The 13,197-nt window shown below is 47.7% G+C and overlaps 2 protein-coding genes and 1 long non-coding RNA gene across 6 annotated transcripts in view; 2 read left to right on the top strand and 1 right to left on the bottom strand.

The window, feature by feature from the left end:
• Nucleotides 1-54: 54 nt before the first annotated feature.
• LOC147238437 (uncharacterized) lies at nucleotides 55-1,561 on the bottom strand. Its single transcript, XR_015111889.1, has 3 exons — nucleotides 1,304-1,561; nucleotides 520-697; nucleotides 55-398 (listed from the first exon to the last, which is right to left on the bottom strand). It is a non-coding gene; the product is annotated as an uncharacterized LOC147238437 (long non-coding RNA).
• Nucleotides 1,562-2,176: 615 nt separating this feature from the next.
• Nucleotides 2,177-6,269, top strand: haus4 (HAUS augmin-like complex, subunit 4). The gene is made up of 9 exons (XM_086197267.1): nucleotides 2,177-2,330; nucleotides 2,627-2,766; nucleotides 3,613-3,744; nucleotides 4,116-4,256; nucleotides 4,503-4,599; nucleotides 4,681-4,826; nucleotides 4,949-5,079; nucleotides 5,485-5,553; nucleotides 5,740-6,269. The coding sequence occupies exons 1-9, from the start codon at nucleotides 2,189-2,191 to the stop codon at nucleotides 5,924-5,926; spliced, it is 1,185 nt and encodes a 394-aa protein (XP_086053393.1). The 5' UTR covers nucleotides 2,177-2,188; the 3' UTR covers nucleotides 5,927-6,269.
• Nucleotides 6,270-7,057: 788 nt separating this feature from the next.
• dock11 (dedicator of cytokinesis 11) overlaps nucleotides 7,058-13,197 on the top strand; it is a 54,957-nt gene continuing 48,817 nt past the window's right edge. For 2 of the 4 annotated variants that reach the window (XM_086198056.1, XM_086198055.1), the window contains exon 1: nucleotides 7,060-7,323. In XM_086198056.1, coding sequence (XP_086054182.1) covers nucleotides 7,219-7,323 — 105 coding nt within the window. In that variant the 5' untranslated portion in view covers nucleotides 7,060-7,218. Of the gene's footprint in view, nucleotides 7,324-13,197 lie in introns of all 4 variants that reach the window. The other 2 variants (XM_086198058.1, XM_086198057.1) reach the window with 2 other exon arrangements.

The following is a 13,197-nucleotide window of genomic DNA, read 5'->3' as shown; positions in this document are numbered from 1 at the left end:
TATTACACATCACAATGGGATTAAAAAGAAAACCTGGCAGCCCTGGAGGGGGACATTGTTTACAGTGCAATATACAAGAATAAAGACATAAACATTAAAAAAATTAATTAAAGCATGAAAAAACAGGTGCATTCAACAACAGTGGATGGGAAATAATATAACCGGAGTATATACAAATCAGAACCACGTAAAAACAACAACAACATGTGCCTAATATATAAATGATAACCACAATACTCTCTGTAACAAATATATACAAATGCAACACATGTAGATATTCATACTCACACGGAAAAGAAAGAAATAGGTGATGAATGGAGAGGAGTTGGTGCAGATTATCACGTCTGGTCCGAATGAATCGATGAATTCTTGCACTAAAATATTTCACTGCTTAGTTACTGCCCAGAAAATAAAACCTCAGTCAGAGGAGCATCAAGTGGAGGAATATAGAGAAGTGAATGTCGTCAAATCAACTTTCAATCACTGATCGTAAGAAGTCATAGTGCCAGGGGTCCATACCTCTGCTTCCAGGATCGTCACCGGCTGACCAGGATCGTCACCGGCTGACCAGGATCATCACCGGCCGGTTCAGTAAAGCGTCTCAGCTCCACTGCCAGAACTCTCAGCCGTAAGCAATAAAACGGCGGGTCTTGAAGGTTCCACTGATGATCAGAAAGTCTCCTGACACCAACAAACCCTGAAACACCAGCAGAGGTTCAGAAACCCGCACGTCCAGAGATCGGGGATTTTGTTGCCAACGGCTCCGATTCTATTCTTGTTATTTTAAAGGGAACTGAAAATGCCTTGGAGTTAAACATTGTTACTGGTTTTCCTTCAGAGCAGCAAAGCTTAAACCACACAACAGGACTTTAATATGGCGGTGAGCTTGTTTGGATATCAAAGAATCAGAACCAATCTTTTGATGAAAACATGATTCTGCGGTCCAAAAGGTTTAAATATGCATCTAAAAGGGATGATGCAGAACTTCCTCTGACGCTGGTGATGGCTGTCTTGACCCCAGGGTGGCATGAGGGGAGATGAAATATCTGTCAGGCCTAAATTAAGCCCAGCACTCATTAATGTACTATTTATACTTTATCTTTGTAGAGTATGTGTATAGAGTTACTACAACCAGCAGTCCTCTTTGTTTGGTCTGTCATGAATTCACCGGCCGTGTGGCAGCGTTGGTGAGTGAACAGAGAGGACTGTAAATCAGTGTGAGCATGTGAAACTCTGTTAGCGGCTCAGTGGGTTGGTGGTGCAGCGTGGAAGCAGGCCTCCTCCACGAGCCCCTCTCACAGACCTTCTGAGATTCTGAGCTGAAGGCCAATCTGGCTGGATGCAGCGGTCGCCAGCGCCCAGTCCAGGTCCTGGAAGGCAGACGCTCTCTCATCAGTGGATCGTTCATCAAACCTCTTGCAGATGGCTCAGGCGCTGAATTATAGTGCAGACCGGGAGCAGAAGAGTTACACGTCCAAGCTGGGAGAGTTTTCTCTGCAGTGTGACGTGTGGAGGTAAGTTATTTATCCTCCTCTGCACCTGCAGAGTTGACGGTGACAAACATCGCCGACCCTCCAATGTGACCCTTAAAGAGCAGAAGAGTAAATTACCGACCAGCAGGTGCGACAGTTACTCAGGACATCCTGGATAGCACCTCTAGGTCTCTACTTTGCCAGAGTCAAACAGGTGCCATCTTTGTCCACTAACTTTCTGACCCTAGCAGTCTGATCCAGTGATAACCTCAGAATGTGTGGTGCTCGCCCGTCCAGCCACAAAGAGCAATTTTATACACATAAACAAGTTCTGTAAAGTAGAGGAAACATTCAAGTTTTCCCCTGCATCTGTATATTTTGAAAAATAGTATTATTAGCTGGTTGGCTTTCCTTACATGGACATAAAATGGAGCTTTGCTGATTGTTTTTATTTAGCCGCCTGTTGGTTTGTGTCTCAGTTTGACTGACGCATGATTTATCGGTTCGTTCTGTTTGGTTGCAGCTCAGGGTGCTGCCGGCCTGGCGAGGACTCCTTTGCCAAACGTTTTTTTTAATCGTATTTTATATAAAATGTACGTCGACGATCCAATAGTCTTCGTTTCACGAGTGCGCGCTCCTGCCAGCAGCACGCAATTCTCACCTACGCGCGAGTCCGTTACCACGTGACCCAGTCGTCCAATCGGAATGCGACTTGCATGGGCGCGCTGCTTGACTCAGGAAGCACCAACATAATCAAAAGCGGAGCAGGGCCAAGCGACTTTATTCATCTCCAAATGACGGACTCCGAGCCTGTGAGTGTCGCCGCGCTGGGGAAGGGAGACAGCTTACATCAGCAGGGTAAGAAAACCGGTCGAAACTGGTGTTGACGCAGTTTTTTTCCGCCATAAAATGCCGGCATGTTGGCTTGTGACTGTGTTCAGTTCAGAATTGTAACCACTGACGACGTGTTGTTCAGTCCAACTGATGACTAGGAACAGCCAGCTCGAATACGGAAGCAGGCAACATCAGACCAGTCGTTCGAATCCAGTGGTTTCTAAAGTGATGTGAATCTCTTGACAGGGATCAATAATTGCTTTTGATAAAAGTCTTAATATTATTGATCATTAATAATGTAATATACATTGTCCTCCCAGTTTTGGCCTCCTTCCCTCTATGCGATCTGACAGAGGAGGACCTGACCCAGAACCCCCAGTTCTGTAAACTTCTGGCCACGCTGACGCAACATCTGGATCCAACTGGACTCACCGGCCCACTGAAAGCAGAGCTGGACAAGGTATCAGCCCGCTTTATGTTCACAGCCGAACCGAACCACCACATGCTGGAGATGCGACACCACCGGATTCAGTGAGGTTGCAGTGCAGCATGATGCAGCAAAGTAGCACCAAACGGCGTTATCCTTGCTTCTGTGGGGATTGATAAAGTCACTAAATTACACCCAAGGATGTTTGTTCTACCGAGCACCCCTGGTGACCTGTGGAGCTGCACTGGCGCGTGGAAGCGGGCTCGTCCTGCACAGGTCTGAGTCTGACGTCTGTGAGGGAACACACCAGTGTTGTTACCTCCCTCCCCTGAGCCAGACAAGGGGACAGCTGCACTTCTCCCAGAGACTGCCTGACTGCTAGTTAGCTTAGCACACTATGGTAGTGGATGGGCCTCCATCCTTCCTCCATGTTGGTGTGTCCAGCAGTAACCCTCCTCATCCTCTCATCCAAAGTTGGCCATGATCTGGAACAGCAGTCGCTCTTCTAGTTGTCAGTACATGTTTCATTTTGCAGGGCTGCAGGAGTCAGGAAAGTCGTCCCGGCCGAGTGTCTGATCCTAAAATAACAATGTCCTTCAAATTTCAATGATTTTTGTAGCAAATGATGCACTCACATATAGCAGTTCTGTTCATGCAGGCAAAGACTGTTGCAGAAAAGTGTGTTTGGTGACTTTTGACAGACCTTTGTTACTCGGCTCATCCACGACCAGTCGTGGTGCTAAGCTAGCTAGCTTGTCAGTCAGTCCCTGTGGGTTGCTACCACACACAGGAGAGAGGAGCGTCTGTGTGTGTGTTTGGTTCTGAGAGAAAACAAAAACACAGGCGTGTTCCATTACACACGTGGCTACTCTCTTACAGGCTGAACAGAAGCTGCAGGGTCAGAGACGTCACTGGCTGCGCTCGGAGAGCCTCCACAGGGCCCTGCAGGAGATGATCCAGGACCACTGTGTCAGGAAGCAGCATGCCCCCATACCCCCGGACCAGAACATGGTGCTGTTCTGAATATCACACTTCTGAAATGCACAAACATTTAAAAGGTCATTTTTGACTTATCAGCTCCAAATGGCAGCTAAAGGTAACTCGTGTGTTTCAGTGCTCAGACATGTGCCCCGTCATGTGACACTGGTCATATGAACATTGTTTACAAAGTGACAAAAGACTGCCGGCTCCTGTTGAGGACACAGGAATCAGGAGTTCTTTTCTTTCTGTATTAGATTATTTGAAACAGGGACTGTGTAGCACAGAAACACTGTGCCACACAAAGCAAAAGGCTAATTGTCATTTGTTGTCCCTGGAGAAAAATGACACACGCATAGTGACTGTGTTTTTGTGTGTGTGTGTGTGTGTGTGTGTGTGTGTAGTTCTATGAAACCATGCGTAAGTGTCTCCTGGTGGCTCAGTGTGTCCAACAGTTGACACCCAGTAGCACCATCAGCCAGGATCAGCCCTCTCTACTGGGATTGACCCCCCAACAGGTGATTGAGCTGATGCCGCTGGAGAAGGTGAGTCATGACGACGACAATAATTCATTTTATTTATCGGTGCAATCAAGTGAATAAAGGTTAACATGAAAGGAGGCGACAGAACAAAGAGAGACTGTGATGAGTGATCCGACCTGATCTGAGGCGTCCTGAGTTGAGATTGGTAGAACAGAACAATTTGTATTCTGCCTGTTTCCCTTCCTGGTATGATCTCACCGCTCAAGGTGAGCCACATAAAGACATTTGTTTTGCCTTCACCTTCCCCAGAATGTGGAAAGAATGAAGCAGAGTCTTCCCAGAGAGCTGGAGAAACATCTGAGGACAAAGTGCTTGAGCCTGCTGGGCTACTACCAGCCCGACTGGGGTGAACACTTGCCTTTCACTCTCTCATCATTAATCGTTCTGCACACGTGACACAATAACCAGGATGTTGGTTCTCCTCTAGAGAACGAGAGCGAGGGTCTGAGGAACACAAAGTTATCTTATCTGTCTGTCCAACTGGAGAAAGAGAAGAAAAGAGCGGAGGGTCTGAATGAGTCCTCACGGGAGAATCAAGTTCTCCTGCAGAGACAGACGCAGCTCTACCTCTCTGTAGGTTCACCCCCGTGCCCCCTCTGTTTCTGATGTCAAGAACGTGCGGCGCTGTAGGACTTCCACTCACTGGAAATGGATTTGATGTGTTGTAATCTTTTGCGTCTTCCCTGTCTGACTAGGAAATGGCCAAGTGTGTCCAGCTGCTGCAGGCTCTCATCTTGGACCACCGGCTGAAGATCCAGACAGACCTGGACAGGAAGAAGTTAGACTACTTTGAAGGAAAATGTGAATTAGTCTCACAGAAGATCAAGTAAGGAGGTTAATTCTCTACAAATGCACGGTGTTCAGGCCTGTTGTTGAGTTTTTACTCCACATAGAAAAACAGAGGGCATTCCTGCCTGGAGTGAACCTCCTGGAACCTCGGTGCTCGGGACTGAAAGTCAGCTTGTAGATGTTTTCAGGCCTCGGAAGGAGTTTCTGACCAAATAGGACCAGGATCAGGTCGACCCACTCGCAGGAGCACATCAGTAACCAAAACAACACAAACCGCATCACGTCCAGTAACGGCGGGACGACTCTGCGACAGTTGGCTCCATAATTTGCCGCTGAACGCACACACATTCGTCTCAGTGGAGGTCATAAGGGATTTATATTGACCAGTAAAAAGTCTGAAGATTAAGTTGTGTCGCTCCTGTGTCATCTCCTTCCTGCACAGAGCCGAGATGGTGGAAATTCAGCTGGACACGTACAGCGCTGACGCGATATCGGCCCACAGGACAATAAGGCAAGAGGCTTCCTGACAAATGTGTGTCCAGTTTTTAACGTGTAGAAGGCAGCGGTGATGTCATTCACTCGCTCACGTTCTATTTCTCTCTGGTGTTGATGTCATTTAAATGATTTAGTAACTTGAAGGTAAAAAAAAAAAAGTAATTTTAAATCTTATAGAAAAAAAATTGTCCCTTAACTGCAGGGGGAAGCTGGAGGCGGCGCTGAAGGCCTCTCAGGTGGAGAAGCAGTCGCTGGAGTTGAACCTGGCCTCCTTCGAGATCTTGGGGAAGGAGTTTGAGACCCTGGCTGAGGAGTACTGCAGGCTGAGGCAGGAGGTGGAGATGAAAACCTGGGCTCTAACGGAATTCACCAAGAACAAAAACAAGTGACCAACAGTCTGATGCTGGGATGACAGGCATCTGTCCCACCCTGCCACGGACAGGAAGTACGGGTGGTGGGCTCCCTCTAGTGGCCAGAACGTGCTTCAACACCTGAATAACTGCAGTCGTCAACATTTCCCCTCACTTTGCTTCTACGTGAACAGTTAAGGATCAAACTTTGCATGGTATAGTTTTTCTCCCTTATGAGGAGGAGAGCTCGACCTGCTCAGTGCGAGGATCAGCGCAGCAACCCTCTGCCTGACAGACACCAGCGACTACAGACGTTTCTGTAAAAACAGCTCTCCCCTGTCACTTTGTCTCAGATACTGCAAGTTGTCTTTTGGAGAAAATAAAGACGTTGCTGCTTGAAGTCTGCTTCATGTAATAACTGCTCTCACTCCAGTTGGCTCGATTGGAGTAGTTAACATGCCAGGTAAGACTGTTCTTGATGCACCTGAGTAGCTTTAACGCCACAGGGGCTTTTAAATGGGATTAAAAATAACTTGGTTAAAAAAGTTTCCAGTATGGTCATAATATTAAATAAATATGAAATGAGTTTTTCACACGTCCTAAAAGTTTTAAAAGTTACTTTTGAAAATCTAGTAGATACTTGGAACATGAATTGAAAGTGCGTAAACGCCCTGCATCAGTATTAAAATGTGAAATACCTGTCGTGATCCACTGGATGGCAGCACGAGATCAGGGCGAAAAGTCTGATTCAAACTGATCCAACTTTATTTGTATGGAACATTTTGAACAAATACAGGCGAGTAAGGAAGTTCAGACAACAGCAGTAACTGCAATAATGGGCAACACATGATTTTGTCCTTTAATATGTTTTGATTTAGCTGATGATCGAATTATTAATATTTATTTTACTTCTGCTTTTCAAGCCCCTGGATGGTTATTGGTAATTCTTTACGTTCTTCCTCATTATGACGTAATATTTCTATAATTGGGGGCGTGGCATAAGAAGAATTTTTTAAAAAGCAGGGTTTAAGCTGTATGAACGTCATATCCGGCTCTTAGTGAGGGTCTCTGCTCAGTCCTGGGACCGGAAGTGCGAGGAGCGAACCATCTCTGGCCGTCACCGTCATCTCTGGTTTCCTCTCATCAGCAGCAGCAGCGGCAGCCTCCTTCCCTCCCTCCCGCCCCGCCCCGCCCCGCGACGCAGCACCGCTGGCTGGCTCACCTCCGAGCCAACCCACATCTGGCTGTCACACAGCAACTCCGCGGCGGCATGCTCGCATCAGCACCGGGTCGGCAACCCAGCGGATTAGAACCGTTAGAACTGGACAGCCATGTCTGAGGTAAGGAAATTCACCAAGCGGCTGAGCAAGCCCGGGACGGCGGCGGAAGTCCGGCAGAGCGTGTCGGAGGCTGTGAGGAGCACCGTGGACCTGGTGGTGAGTGTCAGTGCCGTCTGGGACATTTCGTGTCCTCCGCATGCGAACCCAGCCCTGCAGGACAGCTCCTCTTGCTGCTCCCCGTCCCGCGCCTCCTCTCTTTCCATTCCCCCCAGTCCGCCCTGCTCCCGGGAGCCCTCGTCCCACTCAGCTCCGGCACCCTTGTGTGCTGTGTTGAAAGAACAGAACAAAACAAATCTGGTTTTTGTGGAGGGAATATTCCGTTACATCACCGCGCGTGTATTTTTACCTCAGAAGCAGCAGGACTGCGCTCCCCCGGAGTTGGACAGTGTCCTCCGAGCACATGTCCTCCAGCCGCCGCGGCTCCTTTTGTGTGCTGGCGGATGAGGAGCAGCGCCAGTTGGACAGCCGAAGCATGGCTTCCTTGTCCTTGCCGTGTTGGAGTTTTCTGCCGGCCGGGGGGGGAAATCCCTCATAAATGATAAATGTTGACAACATTCATAATGTTTTTATTTCTCCAGTGAATTATTTCAGGTTGTTAGTAGAGAGGTGATGTTTGATGGTGGCGTCCAACGCCTGCAGGCTCTGAGCTCCTGCAGACACAGCATTTGTGTCAAGGACAGCGTCTGGCACTTCCACAGTGTTGTGCGTTTTATTTGACCAGTTCCTTTCATTTAAAAGTAATTCGTTACTTTACAATATTACTTCCAGCGTGGAATGGAAGGTTACTGATTACACCACTTTTGTGTTCCTCTCACCAAAATACCTGTAGAACTGTGATGAGGCATTCAGAAAACAGCAAAGAGCATAATTCACAGTTCTTTTTTATTCCTACTAACATGGAGAAGATGGATTCTTTTTCTCGACTGTTCGACTGGAAAGAATTTTTTAGATTTATAACGTGATGAAGGGAAAACTGAGGGGGGGGGGCGTTTTCTCTGAACCGACTGTAATATTTCAACAAAATAAAGCAAGTTTGGAACCATGCGACCGTTTTCACACGACTGTCTCCTCTTAAATGGGCAGTCAGCTCATATATTTTTTCAACCATAGGTTGTTTTTGCATCTGTGTGTGTGTGTGTGTGTGTGCGTGCGCGCGTGCGCGTGCTGTGGTAACATTTTAAGAGTCAATTAAGTGGAAGAGTCTAGATTGGTGACTAAACTCCATCACAATGAAACGTGTCACTTCCCTTCATGCCTCTGATTGGTTGGCAGTTTCACATGAAACAATATGGCGGCGTAAACTACAAACGGATCTGTAAACCGGCGACTAAATGGCTTAAATCAGACCAAAGACGCTCAGTATCAGGGTGGATTTGCTGGTCAGAGGCGCCTGATGGTCAGAGAAGCTCCAGGCTGGACTACGGAGCCTCAGAGGGGGAGAAACTCACTCTGGAAGGGTGGTCAGCTTCTGGGAGCTTTTTAGTGAGTAAATGAAGCTGAAAGGAATGATGAGAGGGTTAATTTGGGTTTGTCCAGGTCACACGACACGGTGACTGTTCATATTAATCAAACTGTAGTAGAAACAGGCTGTAATGATCTGTCTCTGCCCAAAGGCACTCTGCCACTGGAGCCACCAGCACTGCCCAAAGGGCTGCCATTTTGAGTTTGGCCTGTTCGTGGTTCTCTAGTTTCTCTGTGTCGTCCTTCCTCTGGCGTGACACCCGCTCATGTGGAGGTGTTTCAGAGCTGACGAGTTTGAATCAGAGATGAACTCTTGCTCCTCTAGGATTCTGATTCAGTCCCATGACGATCATCTTATGACGCAAAGAGTTTGCCGGGGCAGTGGTCGTGTGATAAGGTCCTGATAGCGGATGGGGGGTGTTGCTTGTAATATACAGTGTGTGTTCTGTTGTCTTATTGGAGAGTAGCAGGGTTGGGTGGCTCCTTTAATTGAGTAACGGTTGCCTTGGTAACCTCCTTTTTGGAGGTTTCATGGGTATTCCCTCAGGCACTCTGTGACCGTACTTCCTCTGTGACTGTGTGTATTCATTCTTGTCCTCTGTGTCACCCGGCAAGTCAGGCCCATATGTCCGTCTCTATGGACGGTCCCAGGTTGTCCTGTGGAGATGGAGGCTGCACGAGTTCCACAGCTGACGACGGAGCAGCAGTTGCACAACGTGGACTTGTTTGGTTTTTGTAAAAGACACAAGCTAGCACGCCGTCCTTTCATTAAAGAGTCCATCTGCTGGTTGAATCCTGCAGGGATGATGTGTTTTTGTAGTCCAACAGGACATTAGGAACATTGTTGCAGTCCAACAGGAAGTGATCGTGTCAGTGATGAAGTATGTTTGTAGTCCAACAGGAAGTTATCGTGTCAGGGATGAAGTGTCTTTGTAGTCCAGTAGGAAGTAGTCATCTCCATGGTTCCTCCACCTACAGGAAGTGGTCATCTCCTTGCTCCTCCCCCAGCAGCCAATAGGATCGCTCCATGTGATTGTGGTGATTGAACCAGTAAATCAGCTCTGGTGAACAGAAGTTGATGAACTTCCAGGTTCAGTTCATCAAGATCATCTTCACTAATGAACCCTCTGATGATGCTGGAAGCCTGGATGCTATGGTTAGCAGTGCTAAGCTAACGTTAGCCTATGCAGGAGCTACACCAGGGTCACATGACTTCAAGGTCACCACCACTCAGCTTCAGGCTTCTTGTGTTTCCCCTGAGGACCTTTAATGACCTCCATGACCTCTGTAGGCTCCTCCAGACTCTTGTAAGCGACCATTGTTCTGAAGACATGTCAGAAGCTTGAAATGTTCGAGTGTGACCTCCTTTTATTCTGGGGAACAAACATCTTCAGCACTTGACCAGAATCTCCTTGACGAGGGAACACCGCTCTGTTGTCTCCTGGCGCATCGGCGCCTCAGGTGTGTGTAATAACAGTAACGCTGGCGGGTCCACTGGGCCGACTGGGACGCATGAACAGAATCTGGTGTTAATTAATGGAATCAGTTCCACACGTGTTGGGGGGGGGGGGGGGGGGCGACGGGGCTGCACATGACCAGAGGAAAACCTGCCGTGAAACTGGAGTCAAGCGTCACACGTGTTACTCCCTCATCGCGATTGTTAGAAGAGAAGCAGTTGTTGATGTCATTAGTTTAAGCTGGGGGGGGGGGGGGGGGTGAGAGGCAATCTTCTCCCCAGTAAAGAGTCAGACTTCTTAAAATGGCATTTAACTTCTGCTGCCTCGTGGGTCACAGACTGAGGGATCGCAAAAGCCACCGGAGCAGAAACGGACAGGAGGGCTAACTGGGTTTACTGGGTTTACTGGTGCATCCATCAGATCGCAAATGATGCGATGAACTGGAGCTCCAACAGCAACTGCATCCTCTCTGTACTGCAACTGTGAAAGCTTGTTACAGGGCGTCATTCAAATCCTAGCGCACACTTGCAGGCTCAGCAGGTGTCGTGGACATGCACGTAGTATTTGTATTAGTATTTGTATTAGTATTTGTATTCAGCAGTTTTGTGTTGCTGATATGTGGGTATTTGGATGATAAACCATGAAACTGTTGGTAGCAGCAGCTGTTTTGATACAAGTCAACCAATGTTAAGCAGCAATATGTCAATATATCACATTTGCATGATGCAGAAGGCACCTGACTTTTATCTGTTTAACTTTTTTAACTTGTGTTTTTATCCTTTAGCTCTTATGAATGATTAATTAGTCAGTAATCTACATTTCTCTCCTGTGAAGCCTTGAGGGGAGGCATGCCAGGAAGAATGTCCTTCGATGGTGTAGCTGTTACTGTGCACAATAAATGTCTTGAATCAACAGGAAGTATCAAGTTGTATGAATGTTTTAATGTCAGAGGCGGAGCACCGGACTCCTCCTGTGCAGCCCTGCAGGAGGGAGACCTGTCGGGTGGAATTGTAGGATTCTATCGATTCTGTCTGTGTTCTACATGCAGAGACAACAATAGCAGGGCTTCTTGTCTTTGCTGCCTTGTGCTGCTGGTGTCCTGACACACTGGAGCACTTGAAGGGTCAGTGGTGGGACCGTGAGACGTGTGTGTGTGTGTGTGTGTGTGTGTGTGTGTGTGTGTGTGTGTAATGTGCTAGCTTCCTAGCCAGCATTATAAAATGCACCTGGTGGTGTCTTTCCATCTGCCGGACTGTAATGGGGCGCAGACATCTGGAAACGCACGCTGGCTAACATCATCATCATTCAACCCTCTGGAGGCCACTTGTGCTTTGCGTTGAGTGTTGGAGAGTTTTCAGGGGGTTGAGGAGAAAGTGTGAGACGTGAAGGCGGATTGAAGTCTTACAACATCTTTTTCTTGCTTGTTTTTCCTCTTAAGAAAGCAGAAGTCTCTCTCTCTCGGCTTCTGCTGTCTTCCCCTCCCTCCGTCGTGAGTGTAACATGATCAGTGTTCCTGTCAAGCTGCCTGTGACTTGTAGCGCTGTGGTTATGGTTGTTGCATATGACAGGAAGCAGAGCCGCTGCGTAGGGTGCGGGGGGAGCAACGGCCATGTTAGTTTCCTCAGCAGACTTGTAAGTGTTGCTGCTGACGAGGCTGCTGGCTGTCGAGCTCATCTCCAGAGACATGGAGCTCTTGGGCTATCATCAGGGCTACCAGGACTTTTTGTATTTAGATTAGTGGTCCAAAAAAATGCGAGACACTGGGTTTGTGGACAACCCAGGGTCTGGTGGAAAAATTTGCCGAGAACATGTATCCAGCGTGTTGCACGGCCAAATTATTGGTTAGAGAACATGGAAAGGGAGAACTCTTTCCTTCAGAGGCCTCGCACAGACACCGAGTTATTCCAGAGGAGGGTGTCAGCCCCGCGCTCGTCTACTGGGGGAGCAGTCATTAGAACCTTTGCTGCACAGCCAAACATGGTTTAAACCCACTAAACTTCACTGTGAATTCTAAAAGCTTTCCAAAGATATGATAATCTGTTCACCTCCCTCTCGCTGCTTAGGTGGAGCTGAAAGTGGCATTTTATAGAAATTAATTCTCATTCATTCCAAGTGGCTGAGCGTTGTACTTGTGATCACATCTTGACCTACTTCTGGAAGGCTAGCTTTAGCCGCTAGGCCTCTTCAAAACAAAACAGGGATTTGATATCATCCACTTCTTTTATGAAACTCAGAAGCAGAAGTTATGATGTGGCATGTGATCGCTCTGCTGTTTTCATGACTAAATCTCTAAAGTAGCCGAGCTTCAGAATCTCTCATCAAGTCAAATGGCACGATGAGGTCCGTCTCCCCTCCGGCGCCTTGGATCAGAGTTCTCAAGGTTACGAAGGAATCTGAAAGTAGAGATGACATAAAAAAAAATGCACAAAGCTGGAAATGTGCCTTTGATACCGGGACCCTGCTCTCTTGCTTGTAAATACTGCAGCAGCCTCTCGCTCCTTTCTCCTCTGTTGTCCTCTCGTTACCTGTTAAATCACGTGTTGTGATGTCACGTATGCTGGTTACCGTCTGGTTTGGACCGTGTTGTTGCCCTGGACGACGAATCAGGACGTTCATGATTACAACCAAGCAGGTGTCCTTTTTGCCTACCTGTGCGCGAGAAACTTTCCCGCTCTGCGTCACTCTTGAATTTCTTCAGAACTCTCGAGTCCCAAAAGCGTCTCTGCGTTTATTCTGCTGGCTGTGGAACTTTCTGGAAAAGTGATGGTTGTTTTGTTTTTTTTGGTCGGTTGGAATCTTTTCCGTCCTCGAAGCCTCCGATCGTCCGCCTCTATCGCTGTGTTTGCCGGGCTCATCGCGTCTGTGGAAATGTGCCGTTGTGGGTCGGCGGTAAGGCCGCTCGCACTGGTCGAAACAAAAACGGGCCATTGTGGACCAGAAGGGTCATCTGGCTGCTGGAATCCAGTGTTGCGTGTTTTCCTCATTTCTGATGACATATCAAGGTCATTTTTCTCATTCAGTTTGTTTTTTTCTTCACCTATCGGTCCTTTAA

The sequence above is a fragment of the Aulostomus chinensis genome, chromosome 24, assembly GCF_037954235.1.
Source record: "Aulostomus chinensis isolate RoL2024-O1b breed Wild chromosome 24, RoL_Achi_v1.0, whole genome shotgun sequence".
In the NCBI taxonomy this organism is placed as follows: Eukaryota; Metazoa; Chordata; class Actinopteri; order Syngnathiformes; family Aulostomidae; genus Aulostomus; species Aulostomus chinensis.
The sequence above is the reverse complement of the archived record's forward strand: the minus strand, read 5'-3'. Positions and strand labels throughout refer to the sequence as shown.